The sequence below is a fragment of the Euphorbia lathyris genome, chromosome 3 (genome assembly GCF_963576675.1).
Source record: "Euphorbia lathyris chromosome 3, ddEupLath1.1, whole genome shotgun sequence".
NCBI lineage: Eukaryota > Viridiplantae > Streptophyta > Magnoliopsida > Malpighiales > Euphorbiaceae > Euphorbia > Euphorbia lathyris.
The window spans coordinates 84,547,480-84,573,574 of record NC_088912.1 but is presented as its reverse complement, the minus strand read 5'-3'; the positions used below and the strand labels follow the sequence as shown (position 1 = coordinate 84,573,574).

General features: G+C 36.8%; 1 protein-coding gene across 1 annotated transcript; it reads left to right on the top strand.

Annotated features, from left to right (window-relative positions):
* Positions 1-12,423: 12,423 nt before the first annotated feature.
* Positions 12,424-17,667, top strand: LOC136222989 (phospholipid:diacylglycerol acyltransferase 1-like). The gene is made up of 6 exons (XM_066010715.1): positions 12,424-13,320; positions 14,636-14,858; positions 14,967-15,250; positions 15,505-15,829; positions 16,424-16,683; positions 16,778-17,667. The coding sequence occupies exons 1-6, from the start codon at positions 12,860-12,862 to the stop codon at positions 17,259-17,261; spliced, it is 2,037 nt and encodes a 678-aa protein (XP_065866787.1). The 5' UTR covers positions 12,424-12,859; the 3' UTR covers positions 17,262-17,667.
* The last annotated feature ends 8,428 nt before the right edge of the window (positions 17,668-26,095 follow it).

Here is a 26,095-nt window from a genome sequence, read left to right as displayed (position 1 = left end):
AATAGTCCGGTCCCAAGTATATTCCTATATAGAGGTTTTACTGTATAAGGTTTTTTCTTGTTAAAGATATCAATTTAGATCGTCAGTGACTGAGCAAGTGAATTTGGTCACTCACCATTAAATCTAGCAGGGATGAATCTAAGCCTTACGATAATTTTAATCTCCACCACAAAATTTTAATAAGCTTAGATTTAATGGCGAGTGACCATATTCACTTGGTCAGTCACTGACCAGGTGAAAATTACTGTATATCAATATAGGTTTAATATTTAGAAAATCGTACTAATTTAAATATCGATAATAAAAAAATGGCACGCTATTTACATTACTTTGTTAAATTTTAGTATATTTTTTTACATACAGTTGGCATAACTTAACGGAATAATATGAATAATGTATCATATTATGTTATCAAAATCTAAACCAATATTATTTATAAACGTAATTCTACATTGATATTATTTTGGGTCAAATACATGAATATCATAATTAAATACAAAATTACAACTAAATCATACAGCCAAACTTAATTCTTAATATGTCATTATTCTCTATATATTATGATTTTACACCATAGTTTAAAAATTCTAAACTCCAATTCATAAATCATAAACTCTAAAAAAATATATTTTAGACTTCTAATTTACAAATTCTAATTCTTAAAATATAATAAAAGTAATGATTTTATTAATTTGACATAATTCAAAATTATAACTTGAGAACTATTTTCACACATTATCCCTTTGTTTACAGCAATCATCATATTCATTGTTGCATTACTTTCGGAATAAGTAAAATTTGTCATTTCTTTGTAGGAGCCTTTTGCTATTTTCTCAAAAAAAAAAAAAAAAAAAACATTGAGAAAAAATGGTTTTATTCAGTTCTCATGAAATTTCGTTTAAATAATTTAAATCTCAAACCTATTCTTTAAAAAAAATCTCAAATACATACATAAATATCTTATTTTATTGTATACTTTTTATATTTTATACTTTATCTCTCTCTTTTTTTTAAAAAAAATTTGCGCAATGCGCTTATATTAAAGAAAAAAGAAAAATCTCCACCAGACCCGGGTGTTTAATGCGATGGTGTGATAAATATAGAAAAAATAAAATTATCATTCATTAACGAATTTAAATAATGTTAAACTAAAAAAATAATTGTTTTTTTTATATATTTTAAAAACTATATTTTATGAATTATAGGTCTAAGATATACTTTTTAAAGTTTAGGATTTATAAATTGCATCTAAAATTTATAAATTAAGAGATAAAATCATATTTTATTTATGATATATAAAAAATAATGACGTATTGGAAATTAAGTTTTGTAATATGATTTAATTAAAATTTTATAATCAGGATTTCATGTAAATAGCCCATTTTTTAGTGTGAATCCAATATTTGAAGGCTTATTATTTAGTGGGATTTAACTATTGTATATTCAAGGCTTAATATATCATTTGTCCTCTGAATTTGTCCAAAAAATTTGATTGCCCTCCTGAACTCTTAAAATATCACGATAGCCTCTAAACTTCCCCCTGAACTTGCGTAAAATGTAATCAATTAACCACTCGATCGCAAAAAAAAAAAAGTAAGTTAAATTTTTTTGAATGAACTTTGGGACTCGAAGACGGTCCGGGCATCCCAACTAGGTTGGCACCCCCGGCTCAGCCAACAACCCGATTATTATTAAAAAAAAGAAAAAGGAATAGAGAGTACAAGAGGAAAGGGTAGAGAAAACAAGGAAGAAAAGCAAACAAATTAGTTACAAAAAACGAACATGAGCAACGTTGCACAGATCCTCAAACAAGAAGGCCTGACAGAAGTGCGGAGCGGAGCTCCACTAGCAGATGTCAGTTGAAGATTGCCCATAACTTGCTAGCCGATCAGCTGCCTGATTACCCTCACGATAAATATGGGTGGCTGTCCAGGTCATGCCATTAAGCTTGACGAGGCATTCCAACCACTCTTTTTTTATTTCCCAAGGGACCGCTTTCACTCTATTTTTCAGGAGGTGCACTGCATAACTAGAGTCTGACTCTATCCAAAGGCATCTCCAATCTCTTTCCCACGCCATCCGCACTGCATGAATAATAGCTTTCATCTCAGCCACATGTGCCTGTGAATCATGGATAGGAAAAGCGAAACTTCCAACGGCAAAGCCTCTGCAGTTCCGAAAGACTCCCCCCGCCCCAGCGTTACCGGAGCTGTCCGCTGCCCCGTCTGTATTCACCTTGATCCATCCTCTCGGAGGCGCTACCCATCTCACGATTAAATAGTCAGGCTCAGGAGGCGGGCAATCACGCCCTGTAGAATAGTTATCAAACTCAGACACGAAGTGCATCAGGTTGCTTTTCAAAATTTGGATTGAAGGGAGTTCGTTATCGAAGATAGCTCTATTACGAATGAACCAGATAAACCAGCAGCAGGTCACCACTGAATACCACCATCGATTTCTCATGCTTTTCCTTACACGAATCCCACTGATAGTATTGAAGAGGGTCTCAAAGTCATCAGGAAAAAGACTTTGCACCTCATTTAGTTCAAATATCAGCCTCCACAGCTCCTTGGCAGTTCTGCAATTAACAAATAGATGGACAAGCGATTCTCCATGCTCTTTGCAAAGTTCACATCTCTGCACAATACAAATCCCCTTGGATTGGAGCTGGGCTTGAACTGCAATTTTACCGTGCAGCAGTTTCCAGCAAACCACCGCACGACTAGGAGGGATGAAGGGCATCCAGATGAGCTTGGCCCATCTCGCATCAGTCCCGTGGTGCTTCTTAGTGTAAAACCCTTTAACCGTCAACTCTCCCGATGGAGACGGACGCCAAATACAGCAGTCCCTGTCATCCAAAGGCACAATTTCGCGGATTGCATTTTGCACACTATCCGGAAGGGCATCAAGGTTAGTCCATGCACCATTAACCCGGAATTCATGGATAGGATTCAACATGTTTGACTGTAACTTCCTCGGTATGCTCAGTTGGTCCGCAATCACTGGACTAATCCACCTATCCGTCCAAAAGTTTAATTCAGACCCCTCCCCAAACCACCAAAACGTTTCATTCCTGATCTGTTCATAAGTCACCTTCATAGAAGACCAAATAGAGGAGTTTGATAGATACCTTTTTGCGAGTCCGGATTCATCAAGGAAACGAAGCCTCAAGAGAGAGGCTACATGGCTTGTTCCCTGCAAAAGCTCCCAGCAGAATTTGGCAATTAGAGCTTGATTGAATAAACTAAAGTCTTTGATTCCGAGACCCCCCTGCTCGGTACTCTGGCAACAAGTTCTCCAAGAAACAGTGATCAATTTCCTGCTATCTATATCCCCAGTCCAAAGGAAATTCCTTACCGCTTTGTTGATTTTGGCAATAATAGCTGCAAGCCATTTATACAGCAGGAAGGAATGAACAAGTGCGCCAGTAAGCGATGATTTAATCAAGGTGAGTCGTCCAGCAAATGACAGAGATTTCCCGCGCCAGTGACTGAATTTTCTTAGGAACTTGTCAACAATTGGTTGTATAAATCTAGACCTGGGCGCTCCTTGAAACAAGGGGACACCGAGATAACTCAAGCGGAGCGAGGCCGTTTTAATTCCGAGGATGTCCGATAGCCTAGTCTTACGAGTTGAGGTTATGAAGTTCCCATAAATTGCTTGAGATTTATCCCAATTCACCGCCTGTCCGGAGCTGGCTTCATAAAAATCGAAAAGGCTTTTAATGCAATTCATGTTTTTCAGAGAGGCTCGACAAAATATCATTATGTCATCAGCATAAAGAAGGTGAGATGGGAAAGCTTTGCTTCCGGTGTAGATCATAGGGTCAAGTTTGCCTTCTCTAACCTGTTTCATAATCAGACGGCCAAGGAAATCCTCCGCAATTCCAAAAAGCATGGAAGATAGGGGGTCCCCCTGTCGAACCCCACAAGAGCATCTGAAAAAACCTTTTATCCCACCACTTAAGGCAATCGAGATTTTGGCTGATCTTAGAATTTCAAGAATCCAGTTTCTGAATTGTAAGGAGAATCCAAAGGCTTCCAAAACTGCAAGTAAAAAGTTCCAATCCAGGGTGTCAAATGCCTTTCTGATGTCGATTTTCACAGCCATATTTCCTCCAAAACATTTCTTTTTTAGCATGTTAACCCCTTCTGAAGCCGCAGCTATGCAGTGATGTATACTTCTTCCAGCCAAGAAGCCAAATTGACTGTCATATATTATTTTAGCTGCAATAGGGGCCAGCCTATTAGCGAGGATTTTTGATATGATCTTGTAGTTGAAATTTCCCATTGCCACAGGGCGGAATTGATGAATCTCATTCGCCCCATAAATTTTTGGTATAAGCGCCATGATGCTTGGATTCAACCCGGGAAGCATACAGCCAGAATCGAAGAAACTGAATACCATCTGACAGACGTCTGCTCCGACGATGTCCCAGAAATGCTGATAGAAAACCCCTCCAAACCCATCCGGTCCAGGAGAGTTGTCTTTGTTCATATCAAACACAGCGTTCCTAATCTCAGCTTCCAAAGGCCGTTCAGTCAGGTTGTCGTTCTCCAGCTCAGTCATGCTTTGAGGAATTACCTCGTTAATTGTCGCATAATCAACGCGCAATAAGCTGATAGTAAAAAGTGTCTCATAATATTGAACTACGTGCTGTGAAATAGCCTTATCATCCCTCACTGTCATGCCATTGATTAAGAGGCAATCCAGAGAAGATTGTATTTTCCTCAATTTTACTGACCTGTGAAAGAAATTTGTATTTCTGTCTCCCGCCTTTAGCCATTTCTCCATGCTTTTTTCTCTGAGGAGTAGCTCTTGTCTGTACAATTGAAGATCAAGATCTAGCTGTGCTTCCCTTTCCTGATTAGATAAGATGTCATTCATTCCCTCCCTGGATATGCTAGCCTGGACTGCTTCTAATCTGGACATAGCTGCTGCGATGTTACTTTCAACTCTGCCAAAGACCTCCTTATTCCATAAGCGAAGCTTAGGCCTTAGCGTTTTCAGTTTGTGACTCAACAATTGAGCAGGAGGGAGAGAGATGCTGCAAGAAGACCAATGATCAGAGATTATCTTGTGTAGGGAGCTGTGGGTTGTCCACATTGAGAGGAACCTGAATCTTCCTTTCCTCGGAGGGCCAGTAGAGCAAGAGAGAACAATTGGACTGTGATCAGACTTGTTTCTAGGAAGAGCCAAACAGCTTACCTTGTCCCAGGAGTCCAGAAAGTTATCATTAACGAAAGCTCTGTCTAATCTGCATTCAACATGATCAGGCCCCATTCTCCCATTCGACCATGTGAATTGCAAACCTGTACACTCCACTTCTGTCAGATTACCATTCCTAATGAAATTTCTGAAATCTCTGCAGCTGCTCACAGACGGACTTCTTCCGGTTTTCTCATGCGCACCAGTGACAGCATTAAAATCCCCTAAAACAAGCTTCTTCTCACAGTCTCTAGTTTCTAGAATCGAATTCTAGAGGAGCCTTCTTCTAATAGCGCTGTTGCTGCCATAAACAAAAGAAATTTGAAAGGATTCGGAATTCAAGGTGTATCTGATGGTGATATGTTGCTCATGTGTGATAATAGCGGCACTTCTGTTGGTAGTACCCAGTTTAGAGAAGAGCCAAATTGAATTATTTTCATTTTGAGAAATTAATTGCAAACCAATAGAGGTCCAGAAGGCTTCAGGCACCTTATCAAAGCCGACCATGGGTTCAGCTAGACACAGCAAATCAGGATAATTATCCTTGCAAAGGAGCCTAAGAGCACGTTGGGTACCCTGGTTGTGTATCCCCCGGCAATTCCAAAATATAACAATCATTAACACGTGTTATTAGATCTCCCTCGCTCCGATGTGCGAGATTTAATCTTTCTGGCCCTTGGCTTTTTCCTGCTTGTAATCCAGTCACTGCCTTCAGCAGCGTATTCATTCACAGTATTGATCACCCTATTCTCTGATCTAAGCACATGCTTTGCCCATTCAGGAGATTCAGTTAAGAAATTTACCTCATTTGTAGTGTTTGGAATATGGTCAGACCCCTCTGAATCCGATTCTGAGCGGATGAGACCCTCGCTACCGTCCCCCCATCTGTTATGTTTGTCCTTTTCCTCAGCAGAAGAGTTCTTTTGGGCATCAGTTTCGGGCACCACCAGCTGCAAAGATTCGTTGGTATTTCTGTCTACCATTGCTTTCTCAGGATTTTCATTCGCATGGTCGCTGACCGCTTTTTTCTCAGCCTCTTGTGTCTTTCGCACTACTCTGTGACCTTGCTGTTTGCTTTTGTGTCCCTGAGGAATAGCATTCTCCCTTTTGCGGCATTGTGCAACTGAATGTCCAATTGTCGAACAATTACTGCATAGCATAGGTAAGTTTTCGTATTCTAGAAAAATCCATTACTTATTATTGTCTGGGTCAATGCGTAGCTTGTACTGAACCTCACGGGTTAGTTCCACATCAACTAGTACTCTTGCATAGTGACCAAACTCACCATTGACCGTGTTATAATCAAAGCGCAGAGGGACCCCGACAGCTCTCGCGATGTTGGCAATAATTCTTGTGTCCCAGAATTCCCATGGAAGGTTGTACATTCTTACCCAGACCTGAGCCGAGGTGGACTTGTGTAAATCTGGATTGAAACCAGGGGTCCAGAGGGAGAATCTGATTATTCCCGGCTTCAGCGAAATAGCACCAAAACCCCAAATTGTCTGGAGCGCTATGTCATCCGGCATGATTATTTGGTAAAAGCCATTGCCAAGTGATATCAGTTTCCAGTCCATATCCCTTTTCCATGCCTGATTCAATTTCTGTTTTAGCTCTGCATGTTTCCAGGGGCGATCTCCCTTGCTTAAAGTGATTCTACCGATCACTGAGTGCTGTACCGATTTGATTCTCTCCTTATAAATTTCCTGTGGGATTTTAACCGCCATAAAACCCCCCTCCTCAGAAATCAGTGGCGTTGTCGGCGTCGGAATTGCTGTCGCAGGAGTGGCTTTCTTCCGAGCTTTCGCAAAGGTGGGAGAAGCCTTGAGTGGTTTCATTGTGGTTTTGGGAGCAGCAGAGGAGAAACGAGCAAAGGCCTCCCTTCCAAAGAGATGTGCGATAGCGAACGGCGCGTCGCCGGTCACCGGAGAGCAGGAGGCGGCCATGGGGTTCAAAAAGTAAGTTAAATGCGGAAGATATATTCCACGCATCTTAGGATGTTATTACACAATTCAAAAATAAATTAAAAATGAAGTTATTACTTGCTCAACTATACAACTTGTCTTCTATAATATTAGAACTATATATCCCGATTTTGGTCGTTTTACTTTTTTTAAGACTCGTACAATATATTTTTCGCATTTAACTTACTTTTTTGCGACCGAGTGATCAATTGATTACATTTTACGCAAGTTCAGGAGACTAACTGAATATTTTATCCAAGTTCAGAGAGCTATCGGGACATTTTAAAAGTTCAAGAGGCCAATCAAGCTTTTTGGACAAGTTCAAGGGGCAAATGATATATTAAGCCTATATTTAATTTGGGGCCTGTTCAATAGGGCTGGTAGCACCCTTTATTCTACGGGCTTGACGCAGTTACACTTGAGCTCCCTATAAATAGAGCACGACTTTTCAAGCCAAAATACATACACGTCTATTATAATTATCCTCATTTATTTTTTATTCGGCCTTATATTCTGCTAACTTAGTCATGAAAGTGGAGTCACTGATCAACATCCTCACATTAATCACATTGAGAATTCTTACTCTGAGAACGAGTAGTTTCACATATTTTCTAGGGTGAAGTACGAAAAAAATACTCGTGGTTTGCTTTATTTGCAAATAGAGGTCGTAGTTTAAAAGTTTGCAAATAGAGATATGTGGTATGCGTTTTTTACAAAACAAAGTATTTAAAATTAAACTTTTAAATAATTAATAACAATTAAGGGCAATTATTGGAGATTTCAATGCTATATTAGGGGCTCATGAGAAGTCTGGTAACCCTTCGGTGCAGAGACCCTGCAGAGAATTCTGTGAATTTCTGGATTTAGGGGAATGGAGGGAGGTGAAATCAACCGGTTCCTACTTCACTTGGACAAATGGCCGCCAAGCTCACGCAAGAGTGGACTGTCGATTGGAAAGAGCACTTGTTTTCGGAGACTTTGATGAATGTTGGACCTCGCACTATACGGTCCTAACAAGGCACCACTCTGATCATCATCCACTTTTGTTCAGGTTCAGTGACTCTTTGAAGAAACCAGCCCGGTTCAGGTTCCAAGCTATGTGGACCTCTCATCCGGGGTTGAAGGAGGTAATTCGAGAATTTTGGAATAGCACCCATCCTCGCCTCGGTCCTATGCACCTGCTCAGCAAGCTCAAAGGACTCCGACAAATCCTACGCACCTGGAACAAGGATGTTTTTGGCCTCCTTGACAGTAACATCAGGAATAGTGAGCGTATTTTGAATGATATATAGAGAGAGATTACAGAGGTTGGCATTAACACAGATTTGAATGATCATGAGCTCCTAGCTCACTCCCGCCTGGATCTCCACCTTTTGCAAAAGGAAACTTACCTAAGGGAAAAGAGCAGGGTCACTTGGCTTGCTTTCGGGGACAGAAATAACGCCTTCTTCCACCGTATGGCCACCCAATGATAGGCGAACAGCAGGATATCATCTATGCTTATTGATGATGAAATCACTACTGATGATGAAAAAATTGCCAATCACATCACCGATTACTATGCCAACCTCTTCCGAAACCCCACCAATGCGGCCGTCAATCTGTCCGACGTTAGGGATGTTATACCCGAGCGGATGATAAATGAGCTAAATGAAGCCCTGACCTACTGTCCTTCGGATAACGACGTCCGCATTACTGTGACATCGATGAGCGCAGACAGTGCGCCGGGTCCGGATGGCTACACAGGTAAATTTTTCCAACAATATTGGGACATTGTTGGTCTAAATGTTTGCAGTATGGTTCACTGGTTTTTTGAAACAGGCACTATAACGACAGGGATAAACTCGAATTTGATGGCCTTGATTCCGAAGGTTGAGGGTGCGATAAAAATTGAGCAATTTAGACCAATTGTGATGAGCAATTTATGCTTTAAGATCATTTCAAAACTTTTAGCAGGCAGATTGTCGGAACTTGCAAGCAGCCTAATCTCTCCTAATCAGTTCGGATTTGTGAAGGGCAGACACATTCACCAATGCATTGCTTTGGCTTCAGAAGGGGCCAACACACTTCAAAAAAAATGTTTTGGAGGAAACTTGGGCATGAAGATAGACATTAGCAAAGCCTTCGACACTCTTGACTGGAACTTCCTCTTAGTTGTTCTCGAAGCATTCGGTTTCTCACTGAGATTTAGGGATTGGATTCTAAACATCTTGTCCTCTGCCAGAATTTCTATATTGACTGGAATGGGTATAAATGGATACTTTGCTTGCTCAAGAGGTGTGAGACAGGGAGACCCGCTTTCGCCAATCTTATTCAGTCTGGCCAAAGATTATCTGAGCAGATTACTCATTCAGCTAGTGGAGAGAGGACAACTCCAACCTTCAATCTACTCTAGCTCTTCAATGATGCCGACTCATTTACTGCATGCTGATGATATATTGATTTTTTGCAAAGCTACGACGGCAAATGTTGATTTGATCTCCTCCACCTTCGACAGTTACGGGAGTATCTCTAGTCAAAGAGTAAGCTCGGAGAAATCTGAGATTTTATTTGGGAAGCACATCCTGGCCCGCCGTAGAACTCGCCTCGCGGCAGTTACTGGTATTCGGATCGAGAGCCTCCCTTTCAGGTACCTTAGGGTTCCTCTATTTATCGGTGCTCCGAGAAAGTCTCATCTTCAGGGCATTGCGGATAAGATTGCAAGGGAAAGGCTCTGTGTTGTCAATGGTGGGACGCCTGACTCTGGTTAAAGCCGTGATCACGGGTTCCTTTACGAACTCATTTATGGTTTATAAGTGGCCGTCGAGCCTAATTAAACGTCCAACCCGTTGCATCAAAATTTTTATCTGGTCGGGCTCTACAACATGGAAAAAGTTGATTGTCCCGAACTAGGATATATGTACTTTGCCTATCAAGGAAGGCGACCTTGGTGTTAAACGTCTGGAAGAGTGGAATGTGGCGTTAATTGGGAAGCTTGCTTGGGATATTCTAGCGAAAACCTCGCTTTGCTTCACAACTCTCAGATCTAGGTTCTTGAACTCGGCCGGTCTTCCATGTGAGGTCCCTGATCTGTCATCGATATGGTGCTCAATTAAGCGAGCTTACCGCCTCATTCGAAATAACTGTCAGTGGCTAATCGGTGGATCTTTAGAGATTAGCTTATGGAACTCAGAGTGGTTAATCCCTGTAGTGGCGGAGAGGACCGGTCTTAGCGTCGCGGATAGAGCAAAGTACAGGGACAGGGTAGCAGACTTTCGCTATCATGATAATTGGGTAAACCTTCCCCCTTACCGCCGGAAGTGACAGTCGTAATTCAGAATGTTGACGCAAGTGGGGATCCTACGGACACTTGCCTATGGATACCGGCATCAAATGGCCGATTTACAGTGGCATTATTTTACAGTTGGTTGTTGAGTAGCCCAACTCTTCACCCAATTCGTCGCATATGGCAGCCAGATATCCCAACTTCTCATGCTCTTATCCTCTGGCGTGCCTTTAGGAACAAAATCCCAACTCTGGACTTGTATCAAGCTCGCGGCGTGCCACTAGTTATGTGATGTTGTTTTTGTTTGGCTAGCGAGGAATCAATCAACCATATTATGGTTAGCTGCAGGTGTGCGACACAACTTTGGCAGAGCATCTCTGCTCTATTTGGTCGGTAGATAAATTTCGAGAGGAATCTCATCGATTTGATTGTTTAGTTGCTGAGGTTCAGATTCAGCTCTCAAATAAGAACACTTTGGATTAGTGTCGTGGTTCACGTTGTATGGGGAATCTGGCGTGCGAGGAACGAATGCCTTTTTCAAGACACTCTCCCAAATATTCACACATCTCTCAGGCTCCTTTGGGCGTAGATTCGTCAGTCAGACATAGTGGGAAAGGGGACGGTCTGGAACTCCGTGGTAGAACGCAAAATCCTGGATTCGTTTGCCCTCAGTCCGAGGCTTTCGCGAGCACCGCGCATTATCCCCATGCGATGGCAACCTCCTCCGCTCGGCTGGATTAAGGTGAATACAGACGCCTCTGTGACGTCGACGCTTTTAACTGCGGGATGCGGTGGTATCTTTCGAGATAATTGGGGCAGAACTTGTGGTGCTTTTGCTTTCCATTCCGATCTCCCTTTCGCCCATATGGCGGAGCTTCAGGCGGTGATTGCTGCGATTGGGCACGCTCACAGTCGTGGCTGGCATAATGTCTGGATGGAAAGTGACTCAACATACGCTGTCTCTATCCTACGGACCCGCTCTTTGATAGTCCCTTGGCAACTCCGAACTAAATGGAATCAGTGCCTACGTACTCTTCCCACGATGAACTTGGTTTTTTCGCACGTCTTCCGCGAGGGTAACAGAGTCGCAGACCTCCTAGCTAACTATGGTCGTATATACACTTTCGAACACTGGTGGGATTCGACACCAGACTTCTGCCGCATCTTGGTCAACGATAACATCTCCGGCCGGGCCTCTTACCGGTTTAAGTAATTAGATACTGGATTGTAATTTTTCTACTGTTTTTTCATTCTTTCATTGTTTTATTCTTTTGCAACTTTCTTATTAATAAATTCGGGTCGGGGTTTCTTGGTCAGTAGGGGGTGCCGACCTAGTCGGGATGTCCTGCCTCCTCATTCCCCCCTCCTCGCTCTTAATTAAAAGGGCAATTTTTATTTTTTTTTTCAATTACATTTATACTTGACAAAACACATATTCCAAAATCAAATTGCAACTGTGTAAATAAACTTAAATATCAATTGAGTTCATAAACTCTCAAATTAGTAAAAAAAAACGTAAAATTCCACCATATTATTTGTTGTTTCGATTTAGAAAGTTGTTTTTTTTCGGGGGTTGTATTTTACTAATATGTAAGAATAATTTTTTTGAGATAAAAATGTCTTTGGATGTAATAAGAACGTAATTATATAATTGTAATACTTTGTTTGTAAATAAAACATACCACAAACCTTCATGTATAAACCTTTATTTACAAATCGAGTAAACCACAGATTTCCCTATTTTCTAATTTGGTTAAACTAATACGTCCCTTGGAGAACCATTTTAACTTAAAAAAATTATACTATTTTACAACGTGTTTAAGCTTAGAATATATTTATATTTATATATACAATTCTTTCTTTTTATGTGGTTTAGTTTGAGTGTGAATATGAACCTAATATTATTTAATAAAAGAAATCTATATATATTATATCTTTTCCAAGAGGATCTATATATATTATATTAAATTTATATATCCCACGTTAGCGTCCCCGTCCTCCGTCTTCTTCTTCAGATCGGAACGGAACGGAACGGGGACCCTACCTATAGTATGGTCTCATCTTCCAATCTGACCTGACGGTCAGCGTCAAATAACCACAGCGACATGTTCTAGACTTAACTATATTATATAAATTCAGCATCTTTTCCTGCGCTTTCTCGATTTTCTTCCGGGAAACCTTTTTTAATTCAACATATGCTCTAGAAATTCGAGTTTATGAATCTTTTTCAATACACAGCAGCTCCGGAAATTTCAAAAAATCAAAACACTGTTATTGATTTTTTATAGGAAAAGTCTCTAAAGTTGCTTCTTTTATTTTCTTCCCCTTTTCTTCTGTGTTCTCTTTGCATCTTTCAATATAGAAAGCAACTGTCGTTTTTATTTGGGTTTCCACGGTTAGCTTTTGATTTTGATTTCATCTAAAAATGCCTCTAATTCGCCGGAAAAAGCCCATTGAACCCAGCAAAATTACGACATCGGAGGAAGAGGAGGATAATAGTAAAAGCAATGACCCGAAGAAGAACCAGAAGAAGGTTAATAGCGAAGAAGAGGTAGCAAAGAAAGTTGTGAGGAAACCAAAATGGTCTTGCATCGATTCCTGCTGCTGGTTCGTCGGCTGCATATGCGTAACTTGGTGGGTTTTATTGTTTAGTTACAACGCAATGCCTGCATATCTGCCTCAATTTGTTACCGAGGCCATAACGGGTCCTTTACCCGACCCGCCTGGTGTGAAATTGAGCAAAGAGGGGCTGAGAGCGAAGCATCCAGTGGTTTTTGTACCTGGGATTGTGACGGCTGGGCTTGAATTGTGGGAAGGACATCAGTGTGCTGATGGATTGTTTAGGAAGCGGCTTTGGGGTGGAACTTTTGGAGAAGTCTATAAGAGGTAAGAGTAATTGGGGCTTTTGTTACCTACTTTTTTCTTTTTTATGCAGTTCAAGTGTTTGATGAATTGAAAATGGGAATTGGCCTGTTCTTTTACATTTATGAATGCGTGGATGTTTTTAAATCTCTAAAATTGGTTAATTTTGAAGTTGGTTACCTTTCTTTCTTCTTTTAGTAGTCTTGATTTGGAAGTATTGGAATATATATGGATAGCAGATAGCTGAAAAGAAGATAAATCATTGCTTGAATGCTGAAAATTTCTATGTGGGTGGTTTTAGGAGTGGCAATTTCCGACATGAACCCTGACAAGACACTATTGACACAATTATCATTTTTTACTGTTATTGAACTGTTTGATGAAATGGAAATGAGAATTGACATGTTCTTTGTGATTGTGATCGAATATGTGAATGCGTGGAATGCTTAATCTCTAAAATTGGTTAACTAAAAAGAAGACAATTGGTTGCTTCTACTGGTTTGTACTTATTTCACCTCCTTGTTTGAATGCTAAAACTCTCTATGTGAGTACTTTTATCTAGGAGTGACAATTTTCACTATATAATACAATTTACAAGATAGTCCGATCATTTTTCTTGCATTTATGTCATATATAATCATATAGATAACATAACACAATTTTGACACGATAACCTGAAATTGTCATCCCTACTTTTTACCTCTGTATTTGGAAAAGCAGCTCGCTCTTACAAAAATGGCAAAGGCTGTCGTCACTTAAAAATGTCTTTTTGGAGCCTGTGTAAAACTGTTGTCTTTTTGCACGTCTTCGTGATTAATGAGTTTTGTTTGAACTTGCTGAATTTTTTTTTGACCTTGCTGTTTGCACCAGTTAACTAAACTGGCACAGAAAGCAAGAAGTGCTTTAGATCAAGAAAGCTCGAATTTATTTAGATAACTGTATTCAAGATCCTCATCATTTGTGTATATGAATGGATTGACATGTCAACAGATGAAACCTGTGTTCTGCTCTGAGTTTAATTGCAAGCTATATAAAAGAGGAAAGGATTTTAATTCAACTGTTTTTCTTTTATAAAAAAACAAAATTTGAAAAAGACAAAGAGTATAATTTCTGCAAGGTGACACGTCAAAGTAAATTGAAGCGGACATTGGAACTATCTGCGGTAATGGAAGCCAAACATAAATATCAGCTATGTTATTAGGGACTCAAAATTGCTGGTTTCAGTTAGATATCACTGGCAACTTTCTGCTTGCTAGAAGTGTTAACTTTTCGAAATTCCTTTAGTCAGTTCTGGTGTTCATTTAAGTGAATCTCTATTGTTTTGTTGGATATTTTGTAGGCCTCTTTGTTGGGTAGAGCATATGTCACTAGACAATGAAACTGGATTAGATCCTGATGGTATAAGGGTCAGGCCAGTCTCTGGACTTGTGGCTGCTGATTACTTTGCTCCCGGCTATTTTGTGTGGGCAGTTCTAATTGCTAATTTAGCACGAATTGGATATGAGGAGAAAACAATGTACATGGCTTCATACGACTGGAGACTTTCGTTCCAGAACACTGAGGTTTTTGTTATTTCTTTTCTCCTAACCTGTGAACAATTGTGAATTTTTTCAAGTACTGTTTATTTTATGGTCTGAATAATCGCACATCTTTTAAACTTGATGAATCAGATCCGTGATCAAACATTAAGTCGCCTGAAGAGTAGTATAGAACTGACGGTTGCTACTAATGGTGGGAATAAGGCAGTTATTGTTCCACATTCCATGGGTGTTTTGTACTTTCTGCATTTCATGAAGTGGGTTGAGGCACCTGCTCCAATGGGTGGAGGAGGTGGGCCCGATTGGTGCGCTAAGCATATCAAGGCAGTGATGAATATTGGCGGACCGTTTTTAGGTGTTCCAAAAGCTATTGCTGGGCTTTTCTCGGCTGAAGCAAAGGATATCGCAGTTGCCAGGTTCGTTATAAGTTACTTGTATTGGAAAATACATCTTACATAATTTGAGGTTCATGGTCTGTTTGTCTGCCGGCTTTTCATATTTAATGCAAGCAACCTTATGCCAGATTTAGAAACAGTAAATTAATCTTTGTATTATCTTCCCGAGCTAAGAAATTGCTCTGCTATTGCTGATAGTCGATAAGGCATACTGTTTTTTTTTCCACTGGACACTTTCTCTTCTGAATTTACATGATGCTATTCCCTATTTCCAGGGCCATTGCACCAAGTTTCTTGGACAATGATATATTTCGCCTTCAGACATTGCAACATGTAATGAAAATGTCTCGAACATGGGATTCAACTATGTCGATGATACCGCGTGGTGGGGAAACTATTTGGGGTGATCTTGATTGGTCACCTGAGGAGAATTATATGCCTAACAAGAAAAGGCAAGTAAACAATGGCACTGATAATGTCAACCAAGATGGAACTGAAAGCGATGCTTCCCAAAGAAAGATGAAGTATGGAAGAATGATATCATTTGGGAAAGATGTAGCAGAGGCACCTTCATCTGATATTGATAGGATCGACTTTAAGGTTAGTCTATTTTCAGTTATGCAAATTTCATATGATCCTTGAACTTCAAAATTGGACATAAAAGTCGCCGAACTTTGCCCTTTACTAACATAAAAGTCCCTTAACTTTTGACCACTCAAATAGCAAGTAACTCTCTACAGAGCTGATGAAAACAATATTTAGAGAGAGAAAGCTCCGGAAAAAGTGATTTTAGAAAATAAAAGACATGGTTACATTACATGGGAAATGTAGTTCTAAACAATTTTAACGGTCTTTTTGAGGTCGTTTACTTTCGTAAGGGACTTTTATGTTAGTAAAGGTCAAAGTTCATGGACTTCTGCGTCCGGTTTTGAAGTTCAAGGGCCATAAAGAAAGTAAAGCCAAAGTTGAAGGGCCATGGGTCTAATTTACCCTATAAACAGGTGTTCCTATTTATCCTCTTCATCTACTTGTTGCTTTGACTGGTTGATCTTCATAGTGTTTTATACAATGCTCTCATTGAGATCTTGTTTCTTCTATGCATCAGAATCAGCTTTTCTTTCATGGTTTTCCACAATTTTTGAAGAAATTTTATAGGTGTTTCTCTAACACATTCTTCATTTTCTTAATATGCAGGGTGCAGTTAAAGGTCGAAGTGTCGCAAATAATACCTGTCTTGATGTATGGACAGAATACCATGAAATGGGATTCGGAGGTATCAGAGCTGTTGCAGAATATAAGGTTTATACTGCTGGTTCTGTTATAGACTTGCTTAATTTTGTTGCCCCAAAAATGATGGAGCGTGGCGGTGCTCATTTCTCATATGGAATTGCCGACAATTTGGATGATCCAAAATACAATCACCCCAAATATTGGTCAAACCCTCTCGAGACAAAGTGAGAATCTCAGAAATTATGATTTGATGTTTCTTCTTTCAACATTCTTGTAAATGCGATGATAACGCAATTGATCACACTCTGGTTTTTACAGGTTACCGAATGCCCCGGAAATGGAAATATATTCGATGTACGGAGTTGGTATACCAACCGAAAGAGCCTATGTTTATAGGCTGTCTCCTGCTGCTGAATGTTACATTCCGTTTCAAATTGATACATCAGCTGTCGGGGCAGATGAAGATAGTTGTCTGAAAGACGGAGTATATACTGTTGATGGGGATGAGACGGTTCCTTTATTAAGTTCTGGGTACATGTGTGCTAAAGCGTGGAGAGGGAAAACCAGATTCAATCCATCAGGAATTCGAACATACGTAAGGGAGTACGACCATTCTCCTCCAGCAAATTTGCTGGAAGGTCGAGGCACCCAAAGCGGTGCTCATGTTGATATAATGGGGAATTTCGCTCTAATCGAGGATATTATGAGGATAGCAGCAGGAGCTACAGGAGAAGAGTTGGGAGGAGATCGAGTTTATTCGGATATCTTCAAGTACGCTGAGAAGATTAACTTACCACTTTGATTCCAAGGTAGTTGAATTAATCATTTACGGACATACATTCGTATCATTTGGCTTGTTGATATCTGGAGAATACGAGGACATAGATCAAATCAGCCTTTGTTTTCTTGTGATTGTCCCGAACAGGATGATTCAGGAACTGGGGTCGAACTTGGGAGCTTTCTGGTGTAAAATTGAAAACAACAGCAAATTGAGTTGCCCATTTGATGTAAAAAATTAATTGCAGGGCAGGTAGTGTTGTATTTGTTGTTACATAATTATTTGGTTCCCTTATGAAATTCTTAGATATTGATTGGGAATCTGAAAATGAAAACAATGTAATTTAAGTCTTCCTGGAACTGTTCTATATGTGTTGAGATTGAGAATGAAAATGAGTCATACCATCTTAGTTCATTTGAACTCAGCAGAACGACGTGTCGTATTGAATTTTCTTTTGGATGGAAAAGTAGTATGTATTTATTTAGTGGGTGTTTGGTTTTTTTTTTTTTTTTTACGTTTCTGTTTGCATTTTCACTTCCAAATTGAGAGTTTTAGGTGTTCGGTTAGTGATCCCCATTTGTCTTTTATATCTTAAAAGTAGTCTTTTATAAAAGCAGAGAATCTTTAATTTTTAGAAAAACAGTTTTTTTCCAATAGCAGCAACAACGGGCTTTTATTATCCCTATTGAAATGGATTGGCTTGTCCCACTTTGGATTTAAATTTTACGGTTAAGTTTTGAGGGGTGGTGTTGCGGTGGAAGGTTTAAGCAAAGAGTGTCTTTGATTCATAATCCCACTTTGGATTTAAATTTTACAGTTAAGTTATGAGGGGTGGTGTTGCAGTGGAAGGTTTACGCAAAGAGTGTTTCAGAGAATGACAATGAGGTGTTACTTAAGAGATGAGGTATGAATCAAGACGGATAATATGTAGGTGATATTGAATAGATCAATTTTGCGTATAGTATAAATTAGTGTTTGAAATTTCGAACCAATTGATCTCTTTCAAGCAATGTTGTATAGAAACTCGTAGCATTTTTGTGTTTTGTATCCATATTGAAAATGAAAACTCTCGGAAACTAGTATGACATGTTTTCGTACATATTGAGAATAGAAAACACATTTCTGATTTAGAAAACCGTTTTCGTCCAATTTCAATTCTAAATATGATACTAACTAATTAAAACTTTTTCTTTAGTCGAACTTTTTAATTGATGATGATTTTTATTCTATACTAGAAAGATACCCTCGCTTTGCTTCGGGGAAGAAAATAACTAAGAAAATAACTAAATAATATGGTAGCAAATAAAAATAAATTTTTACAATAGAATTTTCCTTGAAAATAACCTAACAAAATAAAAAAGAAAAAACTCAAAGATAAATGAAATGTATGATTGTCGTCTATATCAAATAAGTCGTAGTACAACAATCATCAAATGACTCATATTTAACCCTAAAACTCCAACGCTATATAATGTCACTTATGTATCTCCCTCTCCACATCTCTGTTAACCAAACTGCATATTCACTATCTCTTTGACTCTCTTCGTCCACACCAAAGAATGACGAATCTGAAAGAGCGAGAATCTATGGCCGGAATCTCTTGCCTCATAATCATAGAGATACTTCTTTTTGTCATCCTCCTCATGTTATTCGTCTATTTCCTTCTCGATATCATCCTCGATCCTCGTTGACTAAGAGAATGTAATATTTTCACTCAAAAAAAATTGTTTGATTGTGAAATGAAAACGTTAAAGTTAAATTTGCATTATTTGATTAGTTTAAAATCAATTCTGAACTTTGTAACAAATCATAGGGTCAGATTTAATCATCATATTATCCCTTTATATAGCTAATAAAGAGGGTTAAGGTGCAAAAATATCCCTAACGTTTTGGGTCAGGAGCAATTTTACCCCTAACGTCTAAAATGGTGCAATTTTGCCCCTAACGTTGGAAGTCAAAAGCAATTTTACCCATAACGTTAATAAATTGGGTCAATTTCAGACGCTATTATGAAACACAGATATTTTTATTCCTTATTCAGCACCAATTGCATAACAATTCGTTCTGAAAAAAGGATTTCATGTTTTTTATAATTTAATAATAGAATTTGAGATTAATATTTATAAATTTGGTGAATTTTTTAAATTTATTGTGTCTAATTCGTACAAAAAGACAGTATATTTTTTTATTTTTTTATTTTTTTTCACATCCCAACATATGTTTATGATTTGTTACTGATAAAATGACACACGTATGAAGTGTAGATGACAAGATTCATGACCGAGAAGACAATTTGATGAATTATTTCTCAAATTGACCCAATTTATTAACGTTAGGGGTAAAATTGCTCTTGGCTTCCAACGTTAGGGATAAAATTGCACCATTTTAGACGTTAGGGGTAAAATTGCTCCTGACCCAAAACGTTAGGGGTATTTTTGCACCTTAACCCTAATAAAGAAAATAAAAATATATATTTTATTAATAAGCTTGCAACGGATATACAATAAAACTAGTTTTTGACCCGTGCGATGCACGGATTCATCTTAATATATAAATATTAACAAAAATATAATTAATAATTACAATTAATGATATAAAAAAGGAGGAAGTGACACATCAGTTCCATCGTTACTGTTTTATATTATATATAGATATGCAAAGAAATAGAGAGATTTTAGGGACTAATTTAAATTATGTAGAACTTTTAGATATAGATATGCAGAGAATTAGAAAGATTTTAGAGATTAATTTAAATTCTGTAGAACTCTTAGATATAGTACGGATAAAATAATCTTTTTATAAATAAATATAATAATACAACTAAAGTTAATATATTATATTTTTTATTAGTAAAAAAGGAGGAAGTGACACCTCAGCTCCATCGTTACTGTTTTATATTATATATAGAATATAGATATGCAGAGAATTAGAGGGATTTTAGGGATTAATTTAAATTATGCAGAACTTTTAGATATAGATATACAGAAAATTAGAGAGATTTTAGGGATTAATTTAAATTATGTAGAACTTTTAGATATAGATATGCAGAGAATTAGAGAGATTTTAGGGATTAATTTAAATTCTGTAGAACTCTTAGATATAGTACAGATAAAATAATCTTTTTATAAATAAATATAATAATATAACTCAAGTTAATATATTATATTTTATATTATATTTTTTATCAGTAAAAAATGAGGGAGTAACACCTCAGCTCCATCGTTACTGTTTTATATTATATAATATATAGATATGCAGAGAATTAGAGAGATTTTAGGGATTAATTTAAATTCTGTAGAACTCTTAGATATAATACGGATAAAATAATCTTTTTATAAATAAATATAATAATATAACTAAAGTTAATATATTATATTTTTTATTATATTTTTTATCAGTAAAAAAGGAGGAAGTGACACCTCAGCTCCATCGTTACTGTTTTATATAGAATATAGATATGCAGAGAATTAGAAGGATTTTAGGGATTAATTTAAATTATGTAGAACTTTTAGATATAGATATGCAGGGAATTAGAGATATTTTAGGGATTAATTTAAATTATATATAACTTTTAGATATAGATATGCAGAGAATTAGAGAGATTTTAGAGATTAATTTAAATTATGTAGATCTCTTAGATATAGTACAGATAAAATAATCTTTTTATAAATAAATATAATAATATAACTAAAGTTAATATATTATATATTATATTATATTTTTTATCAGTAAAAAAGGAGGAAGTGACACCTCAGCTCCATCGTTACTGTTTTATATTATATATTATATATAGATATGCAGAGAATTAGAGAGATTTTAGGGAGTAATTTTAATTATGTAGAACTTTTAGATATAGATATGCAGAGAATTAGAGATATTTTAGGGATTAATTTAAATTATGTATAACTTTTAGATATAGATATGCAAAGAATTAGAGAGATTTTAGGGATTAATTTAAATTATGTAGATCTCTTAGATATAGTACAGATAAAATAATCTTTTTACAAATAAATATAATAATATAACTAAAGTTAATATATTATATTTTTTATCAGTAAAAAAGGAGGAAGTGACACCTCAGCTCTATCGTTACTGTTTTATATTATATATAGATTCCATATGGTAAGATGATCTTTTCAAAGTTGTTGACCTTCTAAATCAATAAAAATAAATTACACATTTTTACACATTACCTATATATTCATACCTATTGGCACAGAAGTACCTGCAACTTTTTCTATCAATGAAAAAAATTACAATAACAGCTAAATTTCCAAAAGAGAAGAAAATTACAATGGCTCAATATGAACAAATAAAATCAAGAAATCTAATTATCCTAACACAAAACAAAATAAAATCCTAAACACATAAACTAAATGTAGGAGGTATAATAGAAACGGAATTTTTGAGGGCAACAGGCAAGTACAACTATTATATGGGATAAAGATCATGTCATGTTGAAGTTAACTTTTGATTCCCAACAACTCCGAGCGATGAACATGTTAAACTTCAAGGCCATCAAGCGATTTGATAAACAGGAAGGTCATCAAGACTATAAAACCCCTTAGTTAAATCTTTAATCAAACCAACACTATAACCACAAAAAGCACATACCACTTCTACTAAGCAATAACTTTGTAAGTTAAGCACAAATTACATGAATATATGTAAGAACCCAGATCTAATTCAAGCTCATGATATGAGAAAGAAAGTTCAGTTAAGCAAGGCTTCATCAAGCATTGCATCAGAAGAAGAGCACCCTATTAAAGTCATCTAGAGAACTAAACTAATGATGCTAATAGAGGAAGGAAATAATAATGCATTAAGAGATCACAACTGGCAGATATACCTTACCAAATACAAACATTAGCAAGTCATAAAGTATCGAATAAAGAACTTTTCAGAAAAAAAATATCGAACAAAGAACTTAACATGTATGAAAGTAGTATTTTTATAAAAAAATTCCAATTAAGTCCCTCCAATTCTTCCATAACTTTTATTTTTAGGTGTTTTTTGGTCTTTTCAAGTTTCTACTGCTCACAACAAAACGACGCCGTTTAAGAGGGTATTTTCGTCCATCCACTACCCAGTTCAGGGTTACGCGCTTTTACTCTTCCTTTGCCTCACATCATCTTCTATGATCCACACTTTCTTTCTTCCTCATTCCTTCTACACCGGAGACCACGAGTCTTCATCGGAAACCTGTCTTCTCTTTGCCTTCACCCCGCTGATGCAAAATATTATGTCGGTCTCTCTCTTCGCTTGATGGAGGTTAGTTTGGTCTTTTACGTGTGTGCTTCTAGGGTTTTAGATTTTTCATCAATTTGGTCATTACCTTTTGCTCGCACCTGATCTGCTTCTTCCTCTTTCGGTTTCTGCCTCTATTACTCTTTGTCCGTGCAATGTCTTTGCTCTTACATAGATTTTCAGAACCAGAGCATTTCATTATATTGATCGGTGTTTTTCTCAATATATGGTACTTTTTCTACCTTTATGAGTTATGTATATATATTCAGAATCATAGTGATTGTTTTCGTCCGATTTATGACTCACACTTTGCCTTTTTCCAGTCTTCCTGTCTCAATTGATACTTTATATATCTGCTGTAGAAAGACAAGAGTTAGGATGTATTAATTTCAGTTTTTCCCCTTTCCATTTCTTTCTAATTATGTGTTTTCAATATATTTCCCTCATTCTGACCTGACCTAGGTTTTTGAGGACTTCATTTTTGTTGCTTTGTTTTGGTTTATGGGTTGTTGTTAATTAAAGCTTTGGAATCTATGGGTTGAAGAGATAAATAAAATTATAAATCCATTTCAATTTTCCTTTTCCTTTTCCTTTTCCTTCTGCTATTTCAATCTTCAAATCTGAATCATGTTTTTTTATTTTCATTCTAATTGCAGATCTGGTTATTTTCTCTATTTAATTGCTTTTTCTATTTCATTCTTTTGCTCCTACGGGTTTAGATCTGATATTTTATTCTTTTGTTTTTACCATCTCTTGCTTTCTTTCTTTTACTGATCTTTGGGGTTATTTATTTTTAGACATGAGGGTTATTTATTTTTAGACATGGTCGTTTCCTTTTTTACCTTTATTTGTGCAGATCTACGAAGTACTTGGTAGGCGGAATTGTGGTCGGCGTTGAAAGGTCAGGATGTCCTAGCTTAGCCGTTGAAAGGTCAGGCTGTCCTAGCTTATGCTTAGTTGTAGAACGCATGAAATTATTGGAGTTTAGTGTCCTAAAGACAATTGTTTTAGGATATTAATATTAATGAATAAATTGTTTATTTGATCATTTGTTTAATCAGATATATAGCATTAAAATGTAACTATATATAAAGGCACAAATCTTTCATAAAGAAAGTAACCCTAAGTTTATTTAAGTAGTTATAAAGTGTTCATACAAGCATGAAGTGAGACTGTACTTTATAATAGACCAATAGACTTAAAGTAAATCCAAGTCAAGTAATATGTTATAGGGGTTGGCATATTACTCTTGAGACTTGCATGTAACAGTGTTTTCTGTCGAGACAGAAAACTGATCTCACAAGCTTTAGATATTCAGATATCTAGACAGTTACATGGATCCGGTGAAGGAGTTTATTAGGATTGGGACCCGACTTGAGATAACAGAATGGATTGATTTATCTAATGTGTCAATTGTTCATCTCATTGGTATTAGTAGGTATAACTAATCCTCAGACTCAAACATTCGTTAATTAGTGATTCTAGATTATGGAGTTTGATACTTTGATTCTGTGTGAGTACGATCCAACAGGTGAGAGCCTGGGGTGTGTGAGAGCAGGGTTGGGTATCACACAAAGTAATTGCAGAATAGTTAATGTCAGATTGAGCATTCGTCACTCCCGATAAGTGGGAGATATATCCAAATGGCCGCTTGTGGTGAATTGACTGAAATCCTTGCAAGGTGATAGAGTTAAGAGTAAAAATGAACATTTCACTTAACTTATCTTTTCAGAGTGAATTCAACCTGTACAAGTAAAACCGAACTCTTCGTTATATGTAACCTTGACACGTTCCATGGTTATAAGGAATTGACCGATAGGATATAGTTGATGAAGGATCGTATTATACTGTACCTAATGCAGAAAGGTTAACGTCAGTTATCAACCTGACTTCTTAATTGCTCTGGGGGAATATCATAGGTTCTGCTAGTAACAGCTCGCGACGGTATTCCGTTATATATATGTTGGAATTAATCGTGATGAATAATTTCAAAGGATATATACGACTAGTGGCAATAAAGAACCTAATGGGTCGCATATGGGACTTGGAATCGGAGGACGAAAATGTAATTAGTGAGACATAATATAGGGGGCCGAAATTTATATATTAATTAGGGGATAAATTAATTTGATTAATAATTATAATTTGATTATGGTTATGAATTAAATTAAAAGATTATCTGATAATATTTATTAGAAGTTTTTATGTGATTGAAACTCTAATTAATTATCCCTGACATTAATTAATTATTAATTTGATTAATAATAATTATCTAGATATAATTAGTTATTATTTAGATAATAGTAAAGTGTTTATTTAATTATCTAATTAGGAATCCTATTCAGAATAAGATTCCAATTATTTAATTACCTAACACAACTGAGATTAGGGTTTTGAGAAGTCTATAAATAGACTCCCTAACCTCATAATTTCAATACACATAGAAAAGAAGAGAAGGAATCGTTCCGTCTTCGTCTCGGCTAATTTACTTTATTTCTTACTCCCTCTTTGATCTCGTATCGATTTCTGTTAGAGGCAATCATTGCGATTGCTATACTTTAAAGGTTGATTACTGATTAGTTTTGTTTTTCTGTGTTGAATAAAAACGTTCATTGCTCACGAGTTGATAATAAGAAGTTGTGGGCACTTCGTTTGCAACGGTAGATAGTTCTTCACTAAAGGTATTACTTTCTATCCCTCTTTATATGAAATAACAATTAACAGATCTTGAAAAAGGGAAATAGATATAATAGATAAAATTTTATTATTCCGCTACGCCTAGACTTATCTATTTTCCTACAGAAATGACTACTATCTCTACTTTTGTTCTTTCTTTCTTTTGTATCTGGGTTTTTCTTTCTTAATTTTTCAGGAATCTTCTTTTTCTTACCTATTATTTCCATAGATGAAATGGAAAAGCATGTCATGATTTTGAGCGGGTAAGATTTCATTTATTTAGGTTTCTTGCTGTGGGATCAAGTGTTTGTGCCTCACTGGATGGTTAGATCTGAACAAAGGTATGCATATTTCTTTATTTAGATGACTTCTAATTTCTAGGGTTCTATTATTTTGTTTGTTGCTCTGTTGGTAACATTTTGATTTTTCTTTTGCTCTATGACAATTTTCAGGTTCGACATGATCTTAGGTGCATGTTTCTAATTTTTCTGTGTTTTATTTTATCTGCTTTTTCATATTTTCAAATTTTTCACTTCTTATAGGTCTAGACGTGTTTTTCTTTTCATTCATTTCTTACGTGCCCTCATATCTTTTGATTTTTGTGTTTTATTTTTCTTCTAATTTACTTCACGTTCAGGTCTGGTGTTGAAGACCTGGTGTTTTCTTTGAGTTCTCTTCTATGGAATGCCTTTCTTTGTTGCTAACATATTGATTTTTCTTTTGCTCTATGACAATTTTCAGGTTGGATATGATCTTAAGTGCATGTTTCTTTTTTTTTTGTGGTTTATATTTTCTGCTTTTTCATTTTTTTCAAAATTTTCACTTCTCTTTTTGGTTCGGACGTGTTTTTCTTTTCATCCATTTCTCACGCGTTCTAACATACAAAGATGAAGCAAGGAGAAACAATGTTTCTCCAATTGATTTAAAATGAGTTC